Here is a 14,235-nt window from a genome sequence, read left to right on the forward strand (position 1 = left end):
AATTGTCCCTCGAGCCTACAGAATGCATCTATGAGCCTTCGCGCAAAAGCTGCTAGCCATTATAAGGAGCAGTTATAGTACAGTACATTGCTCCCATGCCCAGGATGAGCCAATGATTAAACCATTTGCAATGATCGATAGCTTTGTTCTATATACAAAATCGCATCTGTATGCAGATGGTTTGTGAACGAGTCGTGTATGCAAAAATCTCCGAATGTCAACGCCTGACTCCGACTCTTGTGCGCTTTGACTACGCGGTGACCAGCCCACATCAATTTTCCAGTCCTTCTTTATCTGTAGTTCGCTTTCGCTTTGGCTTCATCTTTTCTCTTCGTAATCTTTCTTGCCTTTCCCTCTCTTGTATCTCCAATCCAGTCTCGGTAATCTCATGCTCTATATCCAAGTTATGCCGACGGATGAGCAGACTTACACACAATCCGATCGCTGCCATCGAAGTGTAAAATATCCACATCACTCTCAGGCTCTGATTATATGCATTCAATGCTGGTATTTTCTCCTTGTTTGGAAGAGTTTTCACAAAATCCGTCGAAGCGCTAACAGAACGACCCTGTAGCATGTCCGCAGTCTCAGGAGATAAAATGGAGCCCAAGCTTCTGATATTAGCTCTCGTTTGATTCTGGAAAATCACTCCTCCCAATACGACGGAAACACTATTTGCCATATTTCGAACAAAGCCGGCAGTCGCAGTTGCGGTGGCGCTGTCGAAAGGTCTCAGATGACTTTGCAGTGCGATCAGTGGTGCTTGGAAGTTTGGGCCAACGCCAATCCCAGCAACAAGCTGATACGTAATAATACGAGCCCAGGACGTGTGCGCTGGTAGATCGATGTAGAGACCAACCCCGAGTACTAGTGTTGCCATACCAGCCCATATGGGTGGAAGAAAGAGGCCAGTTTTCCTGATTAGGTATCCGCTGATGGCAGCGACCAAGGCGACAGAAATGACAAAGGGAAAGAGATAGATGCCGGACTGTAGAGGAGTCGCTCCAAGAACGACCTGAAAATAGAGGGGAAGGAAATAAGACCCGCCAGTATAGACAAATCCTTGGGCGAAAATCATCCCGTATGCTGCAACCGTAGAGCGAGAAGAAAATAGCCATAAAGGTATGATCGGATAATATGCGAGCTTCCATTGGATGAGCAAGAAGAGGCCAAGGGTGCCAATGCCGAAAGCTATCAAGCATACGACGGGAACGGAGGCCCATGGGAGCCAAACTCCTCCATATTCAAGTCCAAGGAGAAACATGACGGTGCCTCCGACAATGGTCAATGAGCCTAACCAGTCTATAGCTCTAAGCCCAGCAAACAACGGTGTCTTTGGAGTGTGAACCTCAAAAAAGAAAAATATAATAACAAAGGCGATGCCATCGACAGGAACTATTTTCAGTTAGTGGTGGCCGGTGTTATTATCGATTCGAGTTTACCGTACGATTAATATAGAAACACCACCGCCAAGTGACAAATTGTGTCATAATTCCACCTACCACCGGTCCAACGGCTCCTGCAACGGCCCATACCATCCCAATTATACCAAAATATACGCCGCGGGACCTATTCGACATGTCAGGACATGAATATCGGAGATAGTACCAGGAAGTCGTACCGCATGCTGAATAAATCGCCGATACTGATGTTAACCAACGCAAGAAGGCCGCCACCTCCAACGCCCTGGACGCATCGCCCACCTATCAGCATTCTGATGTTAATGCTGATGGCGCAGAGAAGTGAACCAATTAGGAAAACCACGTTCGCCGCCAATAGAACTGGCTTTCGTCCGAAAATATCGCTGACCTTTCCCCAGATCGGCGTTGCCGCTAAATAGGCTGTCAGCAAAGTACAATTGGTTGATGTGCTCGGCTCCGTTTCAACGTACAGGCAGCAGCAAGCAAGTATGCCGAGCCAACCCACGTATAATTCGCCTCAGACGTGCGAAATGCCCTAGATATTGTGGGTAGGATAGTGGTAATAATCGTCTGACAGATCCTTTTATCAATGGCTCGTCCACCAGCTGTAATTCATAGAGCCTTCGAGTCAATCTCACCATATCAAGGGCAGCTAAGAAAGTGGCAAGCTGAATGCTTGTTAGCCTCTATGTAGTAGACGATGGCTGCAATGGAAAGGTACTCACGCAAAGAGCTGTCATTATAACAGCAATCTTGCCCTTAGTCATCTTGTTCTCCTCAGATGTATTTTGGCAATCATCCGGGAATAGCTCCGCCGGGCCTTTGAAAGTGGTGATTACCGACAAAGACGCATCGCTGGCCGTGTCAGTGGTCGCTCGTGATTCTTTCTTCCTCTCCACGACGTCATTGACGTGACAAATTCCAATGTCTCCTTCTTCAGACGTTTCAGCTTTCTGTTCACAATGCGCATCTGACTTGCGCCACACGAAAACTGCCATAGCCAATTCCAGGGGAAGAAACTATTCAGCATGGCAGATGCTCAAAACGGACTTTATCTGATTCAGGGATGCGCCGAATCCGCCGAGAAAAAAAGATAAAAAAGATAAATTAAAAAAAAGAACAGAATACAAGTTAAAAAAAAAAAAAAGGCAGAGTTATATTATACCATATAACTAACAAGGCTAAGAAGAAACAAATCAAATGAAACATAACAAGAAGAATTACGAGCACGCTATGTTGATCGCGGGCTATCGGTGGGAATGCGAGGTCATAGAATTAGGCAGCCCAGAGGATATTCGCGTCATCCCAGCCATAGTATCCCGTATACCTCATAGCGCACCGTAAGGCTCGAGATGCCGACCGCCATTGGCGAAATGGTTGTTGACACGCTTTCAATAGCAGAACGGGACTCGAATCGCAAAGTTCGCTGAAAGGGCTGGTTCGGAAAGCCGTTGGAGATGTACCAGCGGAATACACGGAGCCAGGAGCCCGGTCAAGAGCAAGAATCAATAGCATATTCTGAAGATACGATAATGGGTTAATTGGGCGGTTTCCGACGAGATATCTCGTCCATTGGGACATGCGCTCTGTCCTTCAAGTCACCTGTGATACCCTTGCTACTCATTCTGGTTTCGAGATATGTACAGCACGAGAAAAATTTTTCGTAGCTGACTTGAAATCCGCCGCGGAACGGGGTAGCTTTACGCGAAAGGTGCAGAAAGCCGCTATCAACAACAATAATGCTACCGTGGATCACGAACAGGGTGCAAAGTTCTGCAGGCGAAAGCAGCGGTCGAATGCCAAGAAATGACCATTCCATTCTAGGTTAGCGTAAGAATTTCTTGGTTATGCTTAAAACTTGTGCTCCACGCGAAATCGCGCCCCACACGTGGATCGACGAGGATGGATGCATCAACACACAGGACACCGGGACGCCAGTCCGGACGAGAATGCCGTTGGTCCGAGCCACAGGCATAGGGAGTGCCTGATAGTGCCCCAAGCAGATATGCCGTTGACTCTTCCGTGCTTTTCTTGTTTTGCTACTCCGTGACTAGCCGTCAGCCTGATATGGCCAGAGCCTCGAAACACGGTGTCTCTCCTCGTCATGCTTTGTCAAACCGATAAAAGCCCTTCTGAATTTCTCAACATTTTCCACCGCAGCATCGTAATCTCGGAGGTGGAACATGCCATCAGCGGATAACATTCCCTCATCTCGAAAGACTTTGAGCATTTGACCCACGCTGTCCATATTCTCTTCCTCTTTACGATGCAATTCGAGTTCCTGTTCCGAGAGGCTCACGGGGCGCTATATATTAGTGTCAACACAGATTTTACTCCAGCGCTCCGCAATGGCGATCGTTACCTGACGAAGGGATAAGAGGCCTTTGCTCTCCCATGTTCCGATCAACAGCTAGGCTGGTTTGCGTGTCATTGGTATATCTCGCTGTGCAAGCACTGACCAATGAAGGAGCCTGTTTGCATATCTGAGCCTGGTAGTATTTGTGCATAATTTAGCCTTTGTTGCCTTGTTGACTCTTTCGTTCTCTTTATCATCGAGATCTTGGAATTTTCAGGGCGACAAGCGACCACCCATCTTTTTCGAACATAACCATCATATCGAAACACTGTGGGGACATCCGTATGGAAAAACAGCAGAGCAACGATAACACCTTGCCAATCAGCAATCCGAGTGATTTGATGTGTTTTCATGGTTGACGAAGACATTATCAAGGTAGAGATCTAGATACGAGAGGACGTTACCGTTACTTTCGATGTCTGTGGGAGCCAGAAACTTGACCGCATCCAGAGACTGCGATAGCAGAGAGAGTGCTTCCTCGGGATTTTTAGTTTCGGTGAGTGACCGGTAATAGCTCATTCACGATGATGCATGAGGCTTTATCCATGCTACCTCATTTGTCCCACTGGTGGTCAAATACTCGTGCACATTTCTACCTGCTACCATTAGTGATATGCGCTTTCGCTGTGAAGAGAACAAGCGCACAGAACCTCGACCAATATCCATGGCCTGTCGCCCACTTCCCCAAAGATCTGCTGTCACGAGTCGGCCCATTACAGATTGATCGAGAAGCCGAGGGTTAGCAGCTGAATCGATTATGACGCCTCCCTCCATCGTAGGAGAAGGCGAAAGGTCTTTCATAAAATATAGGCATCCATGACTAGCAAAATTGATCGAAGCGAGGACGTTTTCGATGTCCTCGACCTGCTAAATTATCTAAATCCGTAATTCCCAAGGCCACTGCTGCCACACACTCCCAAGGCAGTCAAACCTCTCCCAGTTAGTCCGGAAAAATTGATCAAAAGCTGTCACCTGCGGCTTTCGTAGCCTCATGCATATACTCCGTAATAACATGGACCCTGAAGATCAAAACGTTTAAACCTCATTCGTTGACAAAAAGTAAATAAACCTAATTTCTCGACGGCACCAAACCCAGCAAACGAAACTACATCAAAGAGTTAGGGAAAACCTCTCATTGCTCCTCAGATCCAGCCCCGGCAACTTAACCATAACACCGCTCAGCAGCCCTTGCAGCGAGAGAGACTACGGTAAATGAAAGAACAGGATAGAAATCAGGGGTAAGGGGTCCACATAACGCAACAAGAGAAGAATACTACGCCATCGAGGAAGTTTCCAAGAACAAACCCGAGTGACAAGATGCGTGCAATACAGTGTGACAACATCAAAAAAGAAAACAGAAAGAGCAATAGGAAAAACGCAATAAAACTATGAGGTGGGAGAAAATAGCAAACCAAATCCCAAGCAGGACCCCATACGTAAAGATTCCGAAATAAGACGCGGAGTCATCAGCCCGTCGGCAGCTACTAATAAAATCTAGGAAGCTCATCACATCGTCTTGTCCCGTTGTGGTCCGAAGTCTGCCTCGACGGGTTTATTCTTCTTGCTTTTCACTGAGAATTCCGCCATGAGTGCCAGGTGGTCGCTGGGGAAATGATAGTTCGGGAATCCAGGGACTCTTTTCAGATATTCCTTGTCGACTTCGCCAAGTAAGGCAGTTACTTGGAGAGTATTGGAAGAGTACCAGATATAATCGATCACATCTGTAAATCCGGGAGTGTAATTGGTGAAGCTCAGCTCCCCAATTGTCGAGTATGCCGACTTCAACGTGAATGGATGAGACATTCCCATGCGACTCAGGTTTCCGTATAACCGCTTTTCAAGATCCGGGTGCTCCTCAGCCATACGGCCGTGAGCCAGAAGATTATAAACGGCTGATCCTGGGCAAGAGTTGAAGTCACCACAAACAAGGATAGGAATTTGGGAAGCACTGGAATATTCTACCGAAGGAGCAGGTTCCACGGGCGTTGATGTCCCTTGACTTTCTTTTCCGTCTTCAGGCTCAGAGAATCTAAATGCCGTTTTATCGGTGCATGGAGGGATCTTCACGTATTTCTCTGCCAGCTGAGTTACCTCTTCCATCATAATGGCAACTTGAATTAGCTTAACGTCTTTATAAGCCGGATCCCAGTAAATGTGGGCGTTGACAACAATCATGCGCTCCCCTGTAAGCCTATTCTCCAGGAAGACAATGACGGCGATATTGTCCTTCTGCCATAATCGGTTGTAAATATCGTCCTGTCCTTTTGCATCTGGTCTCCGGACGGCGGTTTGTCCAAAATGGATCATATTCTTTTCAAGAAGAATGTATTTGCTGCCCTTGAAGAATGTTGCACAACCGTCAACCAGCTTAGCCTCCTCTTCTGGCATACCTTGAGCTCGCCCCTTGGGCCAATATACACCCTTATAATCATTGTATGCAAGCTGCTCGCGGAAAAAACCATGATAGCTGCCCTGGTCGATCTCTTGCAAGCATACGATATCGGCATCATGCCCTCTAATCTCGTTCAGCAAGAGATCGCGTCGAAATTCCCATGCTAATGCTCGTGATGGCGCATATCCGTATTGTTGGTTTGTGGCATATCTATCGCACAGGGTGTTGTACGTTAGAGCAGTGAATTTATTGTCGTTGCCTCCATTAGCAGAATTCTTGCCAGTCTCATCGAGAATAAGCCAATCACGGTTCGAAGGAGGTAAATGAACTATTCTACAATTAGCTACAATACAGATTTTCGATAGTCTGCGAAGAAAATCTACTTACCGGGCATTTCCTCTTTGAGATATTTGATGAGCGACTTTGTGCCTTCTTGCATAATACGGGACTTCAGGACATCCGCTAGTGGATTGCCTTCAATTCCGAGGGTGTCCAGCTGGTAAAGATAACCCAACTCAAACGGAAGAGTCTGTAGGCTGTTGTCGAAAAGAAGGAGCTTCTTGAGGTTCGTGAGCATACCAATTTCCTCCGGGATTTCCGTCAACTCATTGCTGGAAATGTCCAAATGCGTTAGGTTCTTCAGTTCCCCAATGCTTGAGGGGAGGGACTTCAATTTGTTATGGTTCAGATAGAGCTTGTCGAGAAAGCTATAGTGAAAAAGGCCATTTGACAGTGCACGAAGGCCTTGTCCACCGAAGTCAAGAGCAACCCAATCTTGCCGGCGATGATCTTTCACTGCTGTGGCCCGATTCCGCTCTTCTGTGCCGTTCTCGTTGGGATCAGCTTGGTTGGATGATAATTGAAGGCCCTTAGTTTGCTGTGCAACTGCTCGCGCATAGTAGTGCGGTGAACTCGCTTGTCTTGACTCGGCCGCGAGCTGCAGCTGCTGCTGCCAATGTTCATTCATCGGCTCTTCAATCTCGTCCTCAACATTGGACGTTGTGCCATTTTGCAGGTGCGCCGGGGTGAAGTGCTGGGCGGCGTTGGACAATGCTCCACCGGAGAAATTGTGCTGGTGAGCTAAGTTCTGAGTTGATTGAGAATGAGGATGATGGGGTTGTTGTGCGTGATGCGGGTGGTGAGTAGGGTGTTGGAACTTCGGCATCGGCATTCCAAACCGTTGATGGGACTGCCCATTCATCATGACGGGCTGACCCTGGTGGCCCTGGGAGTACATCGTGTACGAATTGTGACTAGGAGATTGATTTAGGGGAGGAGAGCGCGAAGGAGAAGGAGTATCGGTATTGTTGAACTTTACTCTCCCGGTCGGAGAGCTTGTTCCGTTTCGAATGAGGTGTCGTTGGTGAGCGGGGTGATGATTGTGCTGCTGAGTTTGAAAGTAAAACTGCCCGGCCCCAGGCTGCTGGAACCGGTAGGTACCATCTGCCATTTAACGAGGCAGATGAGACCGGGGGTGTATTTCGGGGAGGGTCAAGCGGGAGATCTTGAGAAAGCGTTGGGGGGTCGAGTCGGTGGTTGGCGGTAGAGGAGCTAACAGACGGACTTGGTCTCTTCGTTTCTTCAACATCAGGTCCTGAGGGGACGTGCAGCCAGGCCTGATTAACGCACGTAGCGAAATTGTTCTATTCAAGCCAACACTGTATTCACCAAATCTGTTTTCATTAACCAGCCAGAGAGGGGATCGTTGTCGGGGAGTAGCGCCAAAGGTGACAAGGGAGCGTCAGCTATGAAGCAATGAGTCTTTGTTCTCGAGGGAGACGGCGTGAATGGCGGGTGATGGGGTGATACCACGTTGCAAAGAAGTAAACTATTGACGTTCAGATGGGGAGAAGCTGTTCATTGATCAACTGGGTCCCTTTGACTGCCCTCAACCGGTCAGGAAGCAGTTTGCAATCCGGGCGGGAGAACCTTGAATATCACGTGATGTTGGGGTCCAAATCGAGCAGCGAGGGTCATGTGATATTCCAGATTCGGGCGCCCAGAGAGCCGCATCGCCGTCAGGTCAACACAGGGCGTCGTCGTCTGGTTTTCTCGTCTTCTCTTGTTATACCTTGAGATGACTGCGTCCTCTCGCGTTACGATTTTTGAGTAACCCACCACTTGTTGGTGCTGCTGCCACAAGCTTTTGATGACGCCCAGAGTTCTGGTTTGGCGCTGCGCCCAGGCAGTCTGCTTCAACATTTCTTCTTCGACGCGGCGAACCCTTGCCGCCTGGCCACTTTTACAAAAAGGCTTTTGGGCCGTCTAGAGATCGAAATACTACTGATGATGGAACCAAGCACTCTCACAGCGTTAATTTATGATTCCTAGAATCTGGTCGGCTCAGTTGTGGTGAGGCCCCTGACTCCGTGGGCAGGAGTAACTGCTTGGTCTATGTGTTCTGTCGGCTTCTTAGGCTCCTGTTTCACCCCTGAGATGCCTCCATCGAGGCAAGGTTTAGCCGAATTAACAAAGCGCACTATGTACTGTATGCATTGTCGACAACCACGCAGCCATCATATTTCGATTGAGCCTTCTTTTTGGTCAGACGTTATTTTGCGCCCGGCTAACACTGCTGGCGTTGAGGAGGCTGGCTCAGTCTTGGGGACGATCGATACGAGATTGGCATTGGCCAGCCAAGTCTGGTTCGAATCGGCGATTTTTAATCCGGGGAATCACTTCACATGGATGGAGTTGAGTGATTGCTGGCCAAGCTCTTCTGGTTATCTCCATATCTGAAACGCAACACCACCAGGATGGGAAAATTATTTCTCTTCGGGACTATCCCACGCGTTTTCAAAAGAAAATGTCCTTGATATCATACAAGAGCACGCCCTGGGCGGAGGATAATAATTGGAAGATGCTTCCCACGTAGTGTTGGAGCCCGCTGGGCGTCACTTTAGATGCGACCAATCGCTGCTCCTGAAGCCCGAGAGCCAACGCCGTTCCATTGGCGTGAAATGCAGGGGCAAAAGGCACGAGAAGCTTGAGTTGCAGATGAAAAGTTTTCCAGAATGCCTCTGAACACCCAATTGCCGGCTTTCTGGAGAAAAGCCGACCACACCTAAAGTAACTTCTTCACTCTTTTGTGTAACTCGATCTCGGCAACGAACCTTTTTTGCCTTCGTGCCACTTCACTCCCGAAAGGTGGGAGGCGTCAAAACGCGGGGGTTCAGCTCTCATCCTATCATAGGCGTCCGTGTGCACAGTAAGCTGGAACATTTGGCAAGAAGCTCTCGACAAGAAACTGTGCTGAGCCAGCGCCACGAGGCCATTTGACGGCTACTCATGGCGCCCAGAGATCTCCAGAAAGCCTAGACGACTCGAGAAGATAATGATACGGGTTGGTTTCACGCTTGTAATTGCCCCGCAGCATTAGACTCTCCTGAAGGCCAGCCAGCCTGCTCGAGGACATCGCTTTTAAAACAACCTCGACCCTTCGTAAGATGTGATCTTCATGCTGGCCGTCAGCTCCTATCAACACATTATCCTGATCATACAATTTGTGTACTTTAGCATATTTCGACTCCCTCATAACCAGTTTCCGTTCTGCCTTGTCTTCGCAGCACCGTCGCGCCCCTGACCGAACTACGAGGTAGCTATCGAAAACAGGGGGCTGGACGGGATTGATCCTAGAAGCATCCATTCTTTCATGGAAGTGGAGTTCAGAACCAATTTTTATTATTAAACGACTCAAGAAAATAGGTCAAGAGAACTAGGTACGGAAGACTCCGCAAAAGACCACTCCGCCCGGAAAAAGGTGATCGTACGAAGATCCTTACGAATGACAAGAATATGGCTGGACCCGCTGGATTATCTTACCTCTACATCCCTCCAACGTCTTTCGCGAGCGACTCCAAACAACATGAATACTATAACCTCTCCAGTATGACCATTGCTTCCTCATCCTCCACCTCCTCGTCCTCTACAGACTACACAACTTATCCTTTGATCAGTCACAATGGTCGAACGTATCTCCGGGACCCAGACAATCCGTATCCACTCCCTTGCGACCTTGCGGAAATACATCGCCAATCGCTGCGATCGCTAATGCTGATGCACGTCTTTGGCGCGCCGTTTTGTTCTCCTCACTTTAACGAGGATCCTCCGAAACGGGTACTCGAGATCGCATGTGGATCTGCATTGTGGTCGAACGCCTGTCACGAGTATTTTGCGAAAAGGGGACATTCGAATATTTCCTTCACGGGAATTGATATAATAAACATCGCGCCGGATTTACAGAAGCAAGGTGTAAATTGGCAATTTAAGCGCCACGATCTACGAAAACCCAAGCTGCCTTTTCCAGATGGATATTTTGATTTTGTTTTTATCAAGGACGCAGGCGTCGCTCCCACCGGTCCAGATCTGCAGGCTGTTCCACTCGCAGAACCACTTCGGGTTTTGAGACCGGGAGGTGTCCTCGAAGTATGGGAGTCAGATTTCATATTCAGGTCACTGCTTCCTGATCCCCCCGCAGCGCCTGGTTTGTCTGAGCGGGACCAAGAACAGGCCGATGCGACAGGCACATATACCATCTTCCCCGCTACGCCGTTTGCGGACGCCCAAAACCCCTATTTGCGCGACTATAACTCCTGGGCAGAAAAGGCATTTGAACTACGCAAACTTACGCCCATGCCGTGCGCCACGATCAATTTGTCCTTCACTTCTGAGTCAGAGTCTTTCCAGAGTGTCGATAGCCGTAGGATCGCTATACCTCTCGGTGAAGTGAAATGGGAACACACGTCAAACGGAGGAACGACTCCACGGAAGCATTTAACGGAAGACCAATTGACCTTGCGTCACACTGCACTATTAAATGTTGTCCAGATGATTGAAAGTATGGAGCCTATACTGATGGAAGCAAGCGAAAAAGGCAAAGCCGAATGGGATCGGTGGTGGGCGGGTATGACGCAGGATCTGTTGCAGAAAGATGGAGTCGCGAGCGGAGAGTGTTTAGAAGTCGGCGCTTGGTGGGGACAGAAGCGATGATTGAACAGTCCTGCACTAAAGTTTTAAGACATGAATATTTGCCTGCCGCTCCGCAATTCCCCCCCATATTCACGATCATCAAATTTTATATACCACTACTGCTTCCGGTGGGCGTCGACGGCTGATTTCGGATTTTTAGGAGTTGGTATAATGGTTTTTAAGATAACGATAGCGTCTCAGGTAATATCTGTGGTATATTGCTTTTAGCAAGGCGTTTCATCTGGCTGCTGGTCGCTGGTCGCGAAACGGGGGTTGAGAATAACAAGAAAATGGGAATGCAGGATAATTAGGCAGTGTGATCAATTGCTGAGGCACTCTTCTGTGTAGATTATGAAGTTCGATTCGTGTAAATATATCAAGGTACTCGAGGCAACTTGATACTTGCCAAATATATATTTCGTTTCGGACGAAAGAAGATAAGGGGAGAAAGTCAAGAATAGTGAATTGGAGGCTGTTACTCACAATGCTTCGATCTCTGGTGGCCATATTCCCGGAATTGTCAGACCATTGCGAAAATAAGCCGTGAAAGATTATTACAAATACGCAGAGGGTATAATCTAATTTTGGCACACCTTTCTTCACGAACTCCGCTCTCTGTATCCCACTTCGAATTTGGTCCTCGTCCTTCAAATGGGCCTGACTCGAGAACGCACGGTGAAGTCGATCGCGGAAGAACTGATAGCCAAGTGGGTAGTTGCGGCCTAGATATAAGAGTTCTAGGGTCCAAAGGGACTGTTAGAACCACTCTTATAACACTTGGGCGTGGATGGTATGGGGACATTCTGCGAGGAACGACTTACCTTTGTAGATCCGGATGACCCGGTAGCGAAGAGTCTTGTCCATTTTCACAAGTGTGTTTACCTATTCTAGCATGGCTTATTTTCAGAGGTGGATGGATAATTGAGGCGGACGAAAGAAAGATGACGGCATATGTTCGGGTGTCCTGGTGGTCGAGAATGCTGGCTGAGTCGAGATAGTTTGCCGCAAATGGGCTTGGCGGCAGGGTTCCTTTCGAGGAATGAAGCTTTGCTCGCTCTGAATCTCCTCCCCTGCAATTAAGCCCTTCCCCCAAGCATATCTGTTAACTACCCCAGAGAGCCTAGGATGTATTGAGCTTGGTCTTTCGAGTTGCGGAATTGACGTCTCGCCCTTTCGGTCGTGCAAGCCGAAACCGTCGGCAGGGAGATGACGACATGGTCACGTGACCGACCCCCGAACGCCGAGGGCCGATGAGTTGCGCCTTTCAACAGCCACCGGCGAGCGCTTTATCTACTTTGGCGGATGCCAGGAGCCATTGTTCTTCCCCAGGCCCAATTGAAGGAGCAGCGGGTCAAGGGAAGATGGTTTCCAGCTACATGACGCGAAGTCGATTTATTCGTTTGAGACTATGCCTTCTACCACGTATCTATTCCACCCGATCTATTTCCACAACGAGCTGCCTGAGCTCTGGCCAAGCAGCGCAACCGTCACCCCGTTCTAGTGCCTCGACTTCTCCCGAGAATTATAAACTTGACTCGAAATGGCTTTCTGTAACGAAGAAGCGGCTGGGGAAGTGCTTGCAGTTTGGGCTGCAACCTGAGCAAGTACGTGCTGCAGGTGACATTTTGAAACAGGTAACCCGAGATTGGCGGGAGCTTGTTGCAGGCAGCGAAGGCTTTCTCACTGGGGAGGATAGGCGAGGGTTATTCCGGCATAACGTTGTCTGGGGAGATATGGTATAGATATTACCCGCCATACCTTGTAGTTTCGGTTGTGATATTGCTGACTTGGCTCAATTGATGGTGGGCGCATGGTAGGATGTCATGGTAAGTTCCCAATCCCCCCCTCAAAGGGAAGCTCGACCCCGTGTTGAGGTTGCGAATTCGCTCCTCTAGCGCTTATTGTTCAATTCTTGAAGCTAACCGTTTTGATAAAGGGTAGGTTTGCTGCTTTCCAGTCTTCGTCCATAACACTATTCGCAAGCCTCTCGCCCTAATACCGCAGCTTCTCTTCGTTTGCAGGGCATGTGAACAATGTGATGTACGTTCGATACGCAGAAACGGCCCGAGTCAATTGGACGCGCAATTTCGCTACCTACCATGATCCCGCACACAAGAAGCAGTGGCTGGAGTTGATCGGATCCACGGGTATTGGGTTGATTCTCAAGAGTATCAAAATTGATTACAAATTTGTCAGTAGCCCCATTCTTGGAGACGTTCCTTCCAAGGCCTTGCTGCGTGTATCGGCTAACGGTTGACTATATTGCAGCCGATGACATACCCTGATAAAATTTGCGTATATCATAAGCTAGTCCACGCACCGCCGTCGCCTTGTTCGCCGAATCCTAACGCTTACCCCGGTTTGATTTTTGACGTACTCATCCTCTCCGAAGCAAAACAGCGGGCGGCGGCACGGTGCCACGAAGACGTTGTCCTTTACGACTATAGAGTTGGGCACAAGGTTTCTGAGCTCCCTAATTATATGATAGATCAGTTCAGACACACCTGGGAGCTTCAGCAGGAAGCGAAGAGGGTCAATAGACACAAGATCCAGGAAATTGAGATGAAGCTAAGAACTCTAGAAAAGACAAGTTGGGATCGAGTAGATGCCACTGAGGATGTGGGCTCTGCGGCAGGGAAATAGACTGCACGCTCTCTGCTCTAGGCTTCTAGTCAGAGCCTCGACTGGTCGGGATTCGGTGAACTGACCCGGAAACACCACAATGGGAAATTTCTATGGCGTTCCTAAATTATATAGTTAGAGCACAATTAAGTTTATTCCCATGTGCGACTTCAACACGGAGTTACCCCCGAGCATTTTTCTCCCCGGCAACAGGGATGGATAGGGCGGTGTTGAGCTCAGAGTTCGAGTACTGGACTATGGATGGCTTGCAGATTTTGTTCCTGGTAAACGGGCATGTGACCGCAATTCCCCAGGTTCCGATATTCTCCCCGCTGCCATGGCCCCCAGGAAATTACATCCCTGTTCGCTGTTTGCCTTCAAACCCGGGTTCAACACAAGAGTGTCAAGCATTTCTCTGGCAGAAACCAACGGCTGTGCGGAGCTACCGCCAACAAGCTCCTTTTGATGCCTCACGC

At 48.7% G+C, this 14,235-nt stretch overlaps 6 protein-coding genes across 6 annotated transcripts; 2 read left to right on the forward strand and 4 right to left on the reverse strand.

The window, feature by feature from the left end:
• Positions 1 to 271: 271 nt before the first annotated feature.
• Positions 272 to 2,419, reverse strand: D8B26_005494 (uncharacterized protein; the record flags this gene model as incomplete). Its single annotated transcript, XM_066124894.1, has 6 exons — positions 272 to 1,395; positions 1,448 to 1,569; positions 1,622 to 1,832; positions 1,892 to 1,991; positions 2,060 to 2,089; positions 2,147 to 2,419. The coding sequence occupies 6 exons, from the start codon at positions 2,417 to 2,419 to the stop codon at positions 272 to 274; spliced, it is 1,860 nt and encodes a 619-aa protein (XP_065980975.1).
• An 843-nt stretch (positions 2,420 to 3,262) lies between these two features.
• On the reverse strand, positions 3,263 to 4,096 carry D8B26_005495 (uncharacterized protein). Its single transcript, XM_066124895.1, has one exon. The coding sequence runs from the start codon at positions 3,667 to 3,669 to the stop codon at positions 3,472 to 3,474; it is 198 nt and encodes a 65-aa protein (XP_065980976.1). The 5' UTR covers positions 3,670 to 4,096; the 3' UTR covers positions 3,263 to 3,471.
• A 728-nt stretch (positions 4,097 to 4,824) lies between these two features.
• On the reverse strand, positions 4,825 to 8,057 carry CCR4 (Glucose-repressible alcohol dehydrogenase transcriptional effector). The gene is made up of 2 exons (XM_003066380.2): positions 6,557 to 8,057; positions 4,825 to 6,497 (listed from the first exon to the last, which is right to left on the reverse strand). Exons 1-2 carry the CDS (start codon positions 7,617 to 7,619, stop codon positions 5,284 to 5,286), a joined length of 2,277 nt encoding a protein of 758 aa, XP_003066426.1. The 5' UTR covers positions 7,620 to 8,057; the 3' UTR covers positions 4,825 to 5,283.
• A 1,684-nt stretch (positions 8,058 to 9,741) lies between these two features.
• Positions 9,742 to 11,158, forward strand: D8B26_005497 (uncharacterized protein; the record flags this gene model as incomplete). The annotated part of the gene is made up of 2 exons (XM_066124896.1): positions 9,742 to 10,055; positions 10,126 to 11,158. The coding sequence occupies exon 2, from the start codon at positions 10,220 to 10,222 to the stop codon at positions 11,156 to 11,158; it is 939 nt and encodes a 312-aa protein (XP_065980977.1). The 5' UTR covers positions 9,742 to 10,055; positions 10,126 to 10,219.
• Positions 10,568 to 12,164, reverse strand: D8B26_005498 (uncharacterized protein). Its single transcript, XM_066124897.1, has 4 exons — positions 11,959 to 12,164; positions 11,731 to 11,874; positions 11,621 to 11,633; positions 10,568 to 11,345 (listed from the first exon to the last, which is right to left on the reverse strand). Exons 1-4 carry the CDS (start codon positions 11,999 to 12,001, stop codon positions 11,294 to 11,296), a joined length of 252 nt encoding a protein of 83 aa, XP_065980978.1. The 5' UTR covers positions 12,002 to 12,164; the 3' UTR covers positions 10,568 to 11,293.
• A 319-nt stretch (positions 12,165 to 12,483) lies between these two features.
• D8B26_005499 (uncharacterized protein) lies at positions 12,484 to 13,958 on the forward strand. The gene is made up of 4 exons (XM_066124898.1): positions 12,484 to 12,771; positions 12,834 to 12,963; positions 13,074 to 13,328; positions 13,406 to 13,958. Exons 3-4 carry the CDS (start codon positions 13,176 to 13,178, stop codon positions 13,778 to 13,780), a joined length of 528 nt encoding a protein of 175 aa, XP_065980979.1. The 5' UTR covers positions 12,484 to 12,771; positions 12,834 to 12,963; positions 13,074 to 13,175; the 3' UTR covers positions 13,781 to 13,958.
• Positions 13,959 to 14,235: the final 277 nt, after the last annotated feature.

Source organism: Coccidioides posadasii, chromosome 3 (genome assembly GCF_018416015.2).
Source record: "Coccidioides posadasii str. Silveira chromosome 3, complete sequence".
Taxonomy (NCBI): domain Eukaryota; kingdom Fungi; phylum Ascomycota; class Eurotiomycetes; order Onygenales; family Onygenaceae; genus Coccidioides; species Coccidioides posadasii.